The sequence below is a fragment of the Habropoda laboriosa genome, unplaced genomic scaffold, assembly GCF_001263275.1.
Source record: "Habropoda laboriosa isolate 0110345459 unplaced genomic scaffold, ASM126327v1 scaffold797, whole genome shotgun sequence".
In the NCBI taxonomy this organism is placed as follows: domain Eukaryota; kingdom Metazoa; phylum Arthropoda; class Insecta; order Hymenoptera; family Apidae; genus Habropoda; species Habropoda laboriosa.
In genome coordinates, this window is record NW_017100886.1 from 367,867 (window position 1) to 380,648 (window position 12,782).

At 33.2% G+C, this 12,782-nt stretch overlaps 1 protein-coding gene across 1 annotated transcript in view; it reads left to right on the forward strand.

Annotated features, from left to right (window-relative positions):
- The window catches only part of LOC108577484 (protein msta-like), a 32,104-nt gene that overhangs the window by 17,612 nt on the left and 1,710 nt on the right, over nucleotides 1-12,782 (forward strand). Inside the window, exons 2-5 of the mRNA XM_017940642.1 lie at nucleotides 9,770-10,024; nucleotides 11,261-11,515; nucleotides 12,059-12,212; nucleotides 12,434-12,590. Of these exons, the coding sequence (XP_017796131.1) occupies nucleotides 9,770-10,024; nucleotides 11,261-11,515; nucleotides 12,059-12,212; nucleotides 12,434-12,590 (821 nt within the window). The remainder of the gene's footprint in view (nucleotides 1-9,769; nucleotides 10,025-11,260; nucleotides 11,516-12,058; nucleotides 12,213-12,433; nucleotides 12,591-12,782) is intronic.

The window sequence follows — 12,782 nt, forward strand, 5'->3', positions numbered from 1 at the left end:
CACTTAAAAATGTTTCAAAAATATGTTAAAAATATTTGATCATAAAGTAAACATAAAAGTAATTTTGGAGCGTCATCGGTTTTCTGGCCATGTATTGTTCTAGCTACGGATAGTTTTTAATATTTTGTCAATATAATAGATGTGTGGTATTGGTTTATGATAGATATGGAAAAAAATATACACTTTACTTTAAATGAACATAATTTTGTAACTGATGATGGTATCCATCTTTACCATATGGTAAAGATAATCTGTGATTTCCTGAATCTACTGGTTCGTTTCGTCGTTTTTCTATCAATGTACCCTAGATACGAGCTTATTGTATACATAGAACTATAGAGCGATTTGTAGGGACGAAACCCTAATATAATTTTCCAATTGCTGCAAAAAGGTTCCCAAATCATTTTAAAGCAACTGCTTCTAATTATCCTTACCATAATGCGTACAGTAATTTCCTTTCATGTTGAGAAAAAGTGAAGGTATTTTTGCAGCACTTTGTCAATTTTCAATAATCCTATCATGAAGAACAAGCTGGTACATACGAATACAATAAACTTCCAGAAGAAAGAATTCTTCTTACACTCATTTACTAAAAATAAAATAGTTTAATAACAATTTTATGCACTTCCGTAATATACATATAAAACATTAAATAATATCAGCAATCTTAGAACAATACATGGCCAGAAAACCGATGACGCTCCAAAATTATTTTTATGTTCACTTTATGATCAAATATCTTTAACATATTTTTGAAACATTTTTAAGTGAATATTGTTTATTGTCACGTAATTAATAATTTAAAAAAAAATTTATTTCATGAAAAAAAAATTGGTTCTTTGTGAGGTGCGAACCTACGACAAAAAATTTTCCAGCGGTTCCGTAGTTAAATGCTTAAACCGTAACACTAGCGACCATTTACCATTTATTTTTATTTATTAACATAAATTTTCAATATTACATTATATTACGCTTCCTGTCCAGGGACATCTGACGTGTTAGGGTGAGGGGTTGGGGATGTTAGTGGGTACTTTGTGGGTACTTAGGCTATGTTAGTGGATTAGAGGTATTTGCATTATTTACATTATTTACATTATGATATATTTGTATTACTTATGAGTAGTATTTATGGTTTGTTTATATTTTTAATAAGGAGTTGTGGCATTTGGCAGCTTATGTGAGTAGTCAGCAAGCTCGGATTTTTTTTTTGTTTTTATTAATATGTTTTGTGAGGGTGGTGTGTGTGTGTGTGTGTGTGCGTTTGGCGGTGGGTTGTGCACGGGTTTTATGGCCCCAGGTGGGCTTAGGGTTTGGGTGGTGCCTTTTATGAGTGGGTTTGGGTGATTTTTTATGTTGTTGTTGAAACCAGCGGCCGTAGCCGTGCCTGTCTCTACCGGTTCCCGTTCGACGATTCCGCTGTTTCCCCGTTCTCCGTTCGTGTCGATAGTGGTAGCGAGAAAAAGTGGGATACCTCAATAAAAGTAATAGTATTCCTTACTAAATAATTGAACAAATAAAAGAAGAGGCACAATTATTTCTTTAAAAGTATAAATTGATAACCAGAAGTGAAAACATACAACAAAATAGACGGAGAATCGGAAGATAACCTCAATGTGACATGTCCTCCACGTAGAGGCGTGGAAGCATTCGGTGAACTAATACACAAAGATAAAAAGCGGAAAGGAAGCCCGCTATTAACACAAAACGACGAAATGAATAAGGCAAAACCAGACAATATGAAGTCGGCTGTACCCTTGCAGAACACATTTGAAATTCTACAAGAAATCAAAACAGTGGAGACGGAACATAGTGCAAATGAAAATGATAATACTACAAACAAAACGAAACCAACACCTACTGTCATAGATGGTACTGTAAAATCACATTGCAATCTAATCAAGAAAATCAGAGAGCACGTTAAAGGACAATTCCACGTTAGATATTTTAAAGATCGAATGAACATATATGCCACAAAAATGAATGATCACAGGGAACTACTAAAAAACATAGATGAAGGAACAGAATGTCACACTTATACCAAAAAGCAGGAAAAAACAAAAGCCTTTGTGATCAAAGGACTAAACTACAACCAAAATACAGATGAAATGAAAGCTGAACTAAAAAAACTATGTGCGAGTGTAATAAAATGCACAGAAATGCACGGTGCATCAAGTCCTCTATACATGGCCACATTTAAGAGCAGCGTTACTGTGCACTGGTTAAACCAAAGAGCCATATTTCTCAGTTACACAAAGGTAAAGTGGGAACAGTACTATAACAAGGAACTAATTACACCGTGTCATAGATGCCATGAATGCGGACATGCCACATCAAACTGTCATGTGACACCAAAATGTTTGAAGTGTGCACAGAATCACTTGACAAAGCTGTGCACAGAAGGTAAAGACACATCAGCAGTATATGCAAATTGTGGTGGCAGCCATCCTGCTAATTCAACCAAGTGCTTAACATACCTACAAAGATTCCTATGGATAAACAACACCAAGAGGCCAACAAACCCCAGGAGGATGTCACATCATCAAACCCAGCTATCGCAAGACAAGAACTACTTGAACCAACAGCTCGCTCAGTATCTAGAAGCGAACCATGAAGCCAACTAAACATAACACACCAAGAAGCAATAGTAACATGAAAAGCAACGCTAGGATTGAGCTATAGGGATGCATTGGCTAGTAACAGTAACCTTAACATCAACAATAGTAAGAATAGCAACAATTGCCCCAATAGAAATAATAATGGACTAGACGGGGTCCAAACACTACTACATGAAATGAAAACACTAGATCAACTAGTAGATGTCCATAAAATGATAAATCTAGTCAGGGAACTAAATAGCCAATTAATAAAATGTAACTCACCATTGGATAAATTTCAGGTATTTTACAATTTTGCAACAATCCTAAGCCATGATCTCAAATAACTTAATAATATGTAGCTGGAATGCAAATAGTATTAGAGGTAAGATAACAGAAGCAATAAATTTCTTAGATAGAAATAAAATAGACATACTACTGATAAACGAAACCAAGTTGAAGGGTATAGAAACACTAAAAAGAAGAGGTTACAATAGCTTAACAGAAAATAGGGAAAACGGTGCAGGAGGCGTAGCTGTGATAATCAAACAAGGTATACCGTATGAAAGAGTATATATTTCTCGACAAATCTCTTTAGAATATATTTGTATTAGGCTTAAGAGTAACATATATATTATTGCTATGTATAATAAACCTACAAACCTATTTAATGCTAGGGATCTAGATAACTTAATAAACATATCACAATAAAGTCTTAGTTATAGGAGACCTAAATGCCAGACATATGAACTGGAACTGTCACATAAATAATGCAAATGGCATAACACTAAATGACTATGTACAGCACAATAACATAACAGTATTACACACAGAAACTCCAACACACATCCCACTTAATGGTGGAACACCCACAACAATAGACATAATATTAAATAAAAACATTAAAAATATTACACAGCCATATGCACTAAATGAACTGGACTCAGACCACTTCCCAGTTACATTCATACTAGGAAAGGAATATAAAGACAAAATAGAAAGACGCATCTTTCAATACAAAAATGCAGACTGGAAAAAGGACAGGGAGGTCCTACATAGATAAGAACCTTATTATTAAAAACAATGTACACAGCAAAAACGAAGTTGAATCAGAAGCAGCTAAAATGACAGAAGCAATACAAAAAGGTAGGGACAAAACAATAAAAACAAAAATAGTATTACCACAAGGCACCTACCTCTCTGAGACTATAATAGAACTAATTAAAGATAGAAACTACCTCAGGAGAAAATGGCAAAGAACAGGAAGATTAGACTACAAGCATCTATACAAGAAAATGATAGGAGAAGTAAGAAACAAAATCAGAACATTCAGAAATGAACAATGAACACAGAAATTATCAAAAATAAATGCACAAGATAAAAGCTTGTGGAAAATGACTAAAGTTTTAAAATCAGAATTTGAAACCCTATCATCCCTAATAAAAGACAACAGGAAAGCAATCATTGACAAAGAAAAAGTCAATCTTATAGCAGAACATAACATTGATTTGGCCAATAACACTGAAGAACAAAATAACATAGTTCATTCTGTACAAGATTTTACACAGACCTTCGACCATGAAATAGAAACATACCAGCATACACCATAATTTACATCACCGCAGCAAATATTTAAAATAATTAAATCCATGAATTCACACAAAGCTGCAGGAATAGATGGAATTCAAAACGTTCTATTAAAAAACCTATCAAGAAAAGCCTTGGCTCAATTAAACTACATAATAAATGCAATGATAAAACATACATATTTCCTAAAATGTTGGAAAAAAGTCATGCCTATCCTAAAACCAGGTAAGGAAAAAGCTGATCTGGCAAGCTATAGACCAATAAGTCTGTTAACAACTCTTAGCAAAATAGCAGAAAGAATAATATTGGACCAACTCCGGCAGCATGGTGAAAGGAACAAATTAACAAAGGATATCCAGTTTGGTTTCCGTAAACAACACAGCACAGTACAGCAATTAGTAAGAATTGTTAATGATATAAGTTTAAATTTCAACAAAGACAAAACAACAGTAATGGCCTTATTAGATATAAAAAAGGCATTCGATAAAGTCTGGATAGACGGACTGCTATATAAAATGATTAAACAAGAATATCCAAAGTACTTAATTAACCCCTTAACTTGCACGCTCGAGTTAATTCGAGCGCGCTAAACAGGCCAAACTGTGCACACTCGAGATAATTCGAGCGGCGTTGTATTTGATGCTGCTATAATTTTTCACACTCGAATATATTCGAGAATTGAAAATAACAATGTGAAAGCTAAGAAAAAGAATCGTGTTATTGATATTTATCATTTACATAGGATTGTAAGCTATAATACTTATTTATTCGAAAATAAAATATAGCCTTTTTCCATGGAACAAAAGCGCAGTATATCGAAATTGTCCACTAAAAGAAAAGTTGAATCAGGAGTGATAACAAATGGAAACCTTTGAGGATGTCGATGTTCTAAAGTTTGTTTTTTTTACATTAAAAAAATTGATTTTTTTTGGCCGGTTTTTTTCAAAAAAACTGTGCGTTAAGGGGTTAAACGAGATTCGACGAGTTTCTTATATTTTTCGCGAAATTCGAATTTTGAAAATAGCCTAACGATGTACATTGATGATATTTAGAATTAAAGTTTGAAGTTGTTAGTTTTATATCTTTCTTACTAGATTTATGACACAGATGATTGCCAAAATATTACAAATGCAACGTGTAATCGTATTAAAGTTCAATTTCACTTGCAGCTTCATTTATAAGATTAGACATTACAATTAGCAAGCTGAGTGACATTCAAACAGTAGATAATTTTTATAGGCGTCCCCATTTTTTCGGGAAAATAATAGCTACAATTTAACGTCGTTCTTCTTCCTCATTTGTTTCTGTTCATTTCTCACTGCACATATCCTGTAAAAAAGTTGTTTAATTTATTTGCAAATTTCACTCCTATACTTCTTAGAAAAGAATTTTCACTTTTACTGGAAAAAGTTTGAAACATTTAATTCAACGAACAATTGTATTAGGTCGTTCCATAAGTTCGTGCCGAGAAGGAAAAATAATTTAAGGAAAATTCAAGGAAATACTACAGCGACGACATAATGGTATTACTAAAAAAATAGAAAAAAGTTGTAGAACGAGAAGGCGCTTACGTTTTTTTTTTTTTGTCAAATGTAAACGTTCGTTGGAAACATCGATCTGAATTTTTAAATTCGGCACGAACTTATGGGATGACCTAATAATATGAATACGCAAATTTGTCGGAAAGCGGCTCAGAAGAAAGTGATAATTACAGTAGTGATTCTGAAGATAGTTCAGAAGAAGATATAGCCGTTGATTGGAAGGAGATAAGCAATGTCCAACCAAATCCATCTCCTCAAAGATTTCCATTTGTTATCACTCCTGGTTCAACTTTTCTTTTGGTGGACAATTCTGATATACTAGCATATTTCAAATTATTTTTTGATGATTCGGTGTTGGATATATTAGTTTTAGAAACAAATAGATATACGGAACAACAACCGAGTAAATCTGACAGTCAATGGAAACACGTTGATAAAAATGAAATAATGATATTTCTAGCTATAAATATACTTCAGGGCCTTATAAAAAAACCAGAAGAAAGAATGTATTGGTCGACTAAAGAAATATGGTGTACTCCTGTTTTTCCAAAATTGATGAACCTACGAAGATATCAAAGTATAAAAAGAAATTTACATTTTTGTAATAATGAAACATTTGACCGAAATACTCATCCCAACCCAAAACTTTACAAAATTTGGCCTATTTATGAAATAATAAATAATAAATGTTCTAGTTTATATATACCAGAACGAGATATAACGATTGATGAAAGTCTAATGCTTTATAAAGGTCGATTAGGTTGGGTCCAGTATATTCCACTAAAAAGATCGCGGTTTGGAATAAAATTATTTTTGTTGTGCGAATCTAAAAGTGGTTATCTTTTTTCATCAATTATATACACAGGGAAAGGCACAGTAATAACTGACAAATATAAAGATCTGCCAGTTACTTCCCAAATTGTTGTGTCGCTGCTAGAACCACTTTTAGACCAAGGCTACTGTCTCACCACTGACAATTATTACACATCACCACAACTAGCAAATTTTTTAATAAGTCATAAAACGGACACGTATGGGACTGTAAGGAAGAATAGAAAAGATGTACCAAAATTTATTCAAAACAAAAAATTGAAAAAGGGTGAAATAGTAGCTGCACGACGTGGAAAAGTGATGATAATGAAGTGGCAAGATAAAAGAGACATTTGTTTGCTATCTACAGTTCATAACACCGAAAAGGCAACTACAAACAAAACGGATAAAGACGATAATGTTATATCGAAACCGAAAGTGGTAATAGATTATAATGAAACGATGGGAGGTGTTGATCGTCTAGATCAGCACTTACATGATTATCCCATTACCAGAAAAAGGGGAAAAAAATATTATAAAAAAATATTCTTTCATTTATTAGATATTAGCATTTGGAACGCATATGTTTTGTATAAAAAAGATGGAGGTGAAAAAAAAAATTTAGAATTCAGAAGCAAATTAGTGGAAAGTCTCATACAAAACTGTCATAGTGATACAAATATAAAAAAATCAGGTAGACCAAAATCTTGTGGAATTCTACGACTAACAGAACGTCATTTTCCCAGTTTTGTTCCACCAACACCAAAAAAAGAAGCTCCCACGAGATATTGCGCTGTGTGTTGTGCTAAAAGAGATAGCAAAGGAAAAAAGAAAAGAAAAGAGAGTCGATACATGTGTAATATTTGCAATCTTGGGCTATGTGCTGCACCTTGCTTCGAAATATACCACACGAAAGAAAATTTTGAATAATTTTTTAAAATAAATATTAGTATTATTTTTGTTGTAAAAGTATAAATAAATATTTTAACTGATAAAAATGTTTTTCACGAAATAGTAATTCGAAACGAAAAATAAAAAAGTCGATGGACGTGTAACATTGCAATATTCGGCTCTTTTCTGCAATGTGGATCAAAATCCAAAATTAAACTAAAAATTTTGATTAATTTTGAATTTTTTTTATTTTTTTGCCAAAACAATGTTCTAAAGTTTGTTTTTTTTACATTAAAAAAATTGATTTTTTTTGGCCGGTTTTTTTCAAAAAAACTGTGCGTTAAGGGGTTAAAAAAAAAGATCGTCTTAAATCAATCGGGTTTCTTCGGTACAAAAGAATGTTTACACTTGTGAATGATGGTACTGGGACCATAATTATTTAAAATATAATTAAATGACATACCAGAATTTCAGAAAATGAGGATGGCTCTTTTCGCAGACGATACAGCAATATATGCACATTCATTCAACGCAGTAGTCGCGACGCGGTAAGCAACGCAGTAGTGAAAATTCAAATCAACCCAGACAAAACAGAAGTAATAGTATTCAGTAAAAAAAGAAAGGTCAGCAAGATATTCACACCCATAACACTATACAACAAGAAGACAACAACACTAAATAGCATAAAATATCTTGGTGTACACCTTGATTCAAAATTGACACACAGAAACCATATCAAGCAGTCAATCAGGAAAGTCCATGCGGTAATGAAAAAAGTGTTAACCCACTTATGGTTAAAAATTCAGCAGTACAAATTAAAAATAAAAGATTAATATACACTACAATTCCTAGACCAATTATAATGTACGCAGCACCCGTCTGGTGTTCAACAGCTCCAACGAACATTAAACCACTGCAAGTGTTTCAAAACAGGTCCCTTAGATTAATTCTAAGCAGAGATAGATACGAAAGAATAAAAACGCTTCATGAGGACGCACAAATGCCGTTAATTCCTGACTACATTAGGGAAACAGCGCAGAAATTCTACACCACCAAAATTAAAAACATTAACAAATTGTTAGATGGCATAGGAGATATTAGATTTAATAATTCAGCACTTAAACTTAAGCACAAACTACCATACCAAAGACTGGCTATTTACCAAAGCTCAATATAAGAGTAATTAAAAAGACAATAAATTAAAGATAAGTAGAGTATGTGAGCGAGTGTGAGCATGAATGAACGTGAAAAGAATGTAGTACGAGTGAGTGTGGTAGCAATAAGGTAAACAAGATAATACTAAGAGCAATAAAATCAAGAAGCGAATACAGGTTTTTTTTTTAATATTATAGTTTTCCTGTGATACAATGGCAATTACTATTGTAATGTTAACGTAAATGTTGAGTAACACAGAGTATTACTCTAAAAAATCAATTGCTATCCTATTAACTATAAGCAAAACGAAAGGTAGAGCCACAAAACGAGGCAGGGACTTTCATCAAACAGAAAATGGAAAAGACAGTGTAAATTAACTTATGGTTAAGACATACATGTACTTTGTAATATTATTGTTAATAAATGTTTGAAAAAAAAAAGGTTCCCGTTCGATCACCGAAGTCAAGATGCACTGGGCGCGGCGACCGTAAGAAGATGGGTGCCGCTCCTCACCCATCTCTGGAAGCCGTGCTGCTGGTTTTTTCGGGCTGAAATTTCACAAAGACGTTAGTTCCATCCTTACTAACGTCTAGAAATTGAAAAAGTCCAAGAGCAAAAATCCTTACCGCCAAGTTTGGGGTTCAAGCATGATCGGGCATCATTGCTCATTCTCCGGCTTGTTCTGTCGGTTGGTGGTTTCGATAGAAAGTAGAAAACTGGTCTGATAGAGGTATAAGCTGAATAGTTGAGGTACTCTGAGTCCTAAGGACGACCGACACTAATTGTTGTTGTTGAAGTTAGTAACACTAGCAACGACGTTGAATAACTCTATAATACTTTAGAAGATAAGCTGCATATACACTTTCAATCAATTAAATTAACTTAATTCTCTTCATTCATACATTCTTGTATGCAAACATTCTTGATGTATTAAACATTAAAAATATGTAAAAAAATCGGTTTTGTTGGCATATCTAGGTGTATATCCTCCCTTAAATAAATGAATGTTAACGCTACAAACAACCTGAAGAGCGAGAAAATATCTCAGTTTAAAGTAATTTTAAAGACTGTAAAACGAAAATCAGCGAACTCCTTCCTACACCTAATATTCATCTGATAAATTATAATTCAAATTTTGTTTCAATAATTGTCAAAATGAGTTTCTAATTGATTTAATATTTCGTTCTAAAGTTAGCAGAGAATTCCATGTTAGGCCGTCATTACGTAGCCGCAAGAAATATCAAAGTAGGAGAAATTGTTCTCAAGGATGAATTGCCTCTAATCGCAGGCCCCATGGTGAATTGTGTTCCACTGTGCCTCGGATGTTATACAGTGTTAGATAAAAGCATTGCAGTACCATGTGTAAAATGTGGTTGGCCTCTTTGTCAGAATTGTAAAGTGCATGGATTAGAGTGTGATTTTACTTGCTCCCGCAGAGATTCTAAGGTAACTCTTAATTTATTGTTAAATTAATAAGAATGATGCAGCCCGTTTATACTAAAAACTGGTAGCAAAAGCGATATATTTTACTTTCCATTTTGGAGACGATTGTTTCTCAATATTAATTGTAGTCAGAAATAACAACGATATCATAATTGTTACATGAATAAGGAAACAATATACAGGGTGAGTTTTTTTAACTGTGCCACCTAAATTTACTCGTAAACTATTTGTTGTATCAAAAAAATTTTCAAACGAAAGTTGTTTGGTATCAAATGGGTCATACAATGTAATAATTAGTTTTTTGATAATTCGCTTCTTTATCCAGATATGAAGGTCACCTTGAATTTTTGTATCATGATGTGTAATATTTGTCCTTGTAGTACGATATGGGGTTAAAAACTCATAATTACCCAGATATTCCTTAATCAATCTTTAATGTATGCAATACTCAAAATGTTGTCTATTACATCGAATACAAATGTGTAGGCGATCAACGAGAGCGAGTGACACACGTTCAAGTGTTTCGGGAGTTATACCATTACATGTTCTAATGATATGACCTTTCATATCTTAAGGTGTCGTAGGTGGTTCGTAATAAACCTCATTTTTTAAACGTCTCCAAAGAAAATGATCAAGTGGCGTCAAATCTGGAGACCGAGCTGGTCATGGAGTTTGTCCTCCATGTCCAATCCATCGATTACGGAATAATACTTGACGTGCTTGTTGTGCATAATGTGCAGGACAACCGTTGTGCTGATACCACATTGTGGAAATTGTATGTAACGGTAAATCTCATAGTGAGGTTGGTAGTGTTTCAGACAAGAAGATGGAATACTTGTGTCCTGTCAATGATCCCTCAATAAAGTACGGTCCAATTATTTTATTGTCAATTCCATGCACAAACTTTTCATCATCCTTCGCTGAAGAATATCTCGGTAATTATTAGTTTTTAATCCTGTATACCTTATAGTTTTTTTATCCATCATTCAGTATTCTTTCGAACCACAAAAATTCAAGGTGACCTTCATATCTCGATAAAACAGCGGACTATCAAAAAACTAATTATTGCATTATATGCCCCACTTGATACCAAACAATTTTCGTTTGAAATTTTTTTAAACAACAAATAGTTTACGAATAAATTTAGGTGGCACAGTTGAAAAACTCACCCTATATAAATACATAAAAACTTGGAATGATTAAAATTCAAGAAGACAATATGTTCGATTAATATTGCAGGTGTCTATAACTGAATTTGGCTATCCACATCCAAGTTATCAGTGTATAAATGTCATAAGAGCACTATCACAAAAGTACAGTGACCCGGAATCTTATAAAAAATTGCTATCCTTCGAAAGTCATTGCGATAAAATAAAGAATAAAAGAAACTTCATATTTGAAGAGGCATTGAACATTATTCGTTTCATTAAAAGGTTTTTTAAAACAGATGATATAGAGGAGGAGGAAATTATAAAAATCATCGGCATTTTGCAGGTAAAAATATTTGCCACTTGATATTGCTAATTTTATTTCCTAGTTGTTATCTCTCTTTTCCTTCAGGACTTCTCGGCATGTGACCTTTTTGCATATTGAAGGAAAAAAGAGACAACAGAAGTAAGTGAATAAATGTTGAGAAATCCTATTAAATACTCGGACAATTGAAAATCGCGGTTACCGACTTTTTCTGACGACTGCAAATTCAGTGCTTTTTACGAGATAATAGTGTATCAAATTGAACAGTTTACACATACACAAAATCGGCTCTTTTTAGAGCAATCGTGATGTACAAAGTCCGACCAAACAACTTCTCCGCGGTGAACATATACAGGGTGTCCCGTAACTCTTTGAACATCCGGAAATGGCGGGTTGCTGGGGTGACTCTGAACAACTTTTTCCTAATAACAACTTTTTCCGAATAAAGTAAATAAAAGAAAATCTATAGTGTTTATTAATATGAAAAATATTGTTTTTCCGTTAGAAAATTTATAGCTTGAAGGCAGTACAAATAACAAATTTTTGATTCTTGTTAAATTATAGGTTAATGGTCACGAAGTTCCTCTCACAGATCCGCCATACGTAGCAGTTTACGAATTGGCATCTTTACTAGAACACAACTGTAGAGCAAATTGTTCCAAAAGTTTCACCGATCAAGGAGGATTGATTATTCATGCGGCAACACCTATTGCAAAAGGTATACACTTTTGTAATATACTTTGATGTACCATGCGTTTCCAAACTTATACATAAGCAGGCTAGCTTGGAATCTGTTAGAGAATATAGAATAAATGTATATACTCGTAAATGCTTTCTTGAAAAATCGTTATTAAGGAACAATATTTGTTTTAGTATTTTCATTTTGCATTTTTTGAAATGTTCTATAAAAAATGTTATAAATTGAAAACAATCTTCTAGGTGACCATATTTCTATATGTTATACGGATGCACTATGGGGTGTTGTAAACAGAAGGCATCACCTCCTTGAAACAAAATTTTTCGAATGTACTTGTAGGCGATGTGATGATCCTACAGAATTCGGTACTATGTTTAACGCTATAAAATGTAATCAAACGTGAGTAAACATTTAAACAAAATTGTAGTTAACACATTATTAAAACAAAAAAGGCAAAGAACAAAAAAGATTTGTAAGGTCAAGGCTCAGGAACTTTGTTCACTTAAAAAATCTTTGACGTCTCGAGAATGGGGGGGGATAAAGATTTAAAAAAGGTTTTGAAAAGTATAAAGAAACGTATTTGCACAGTTA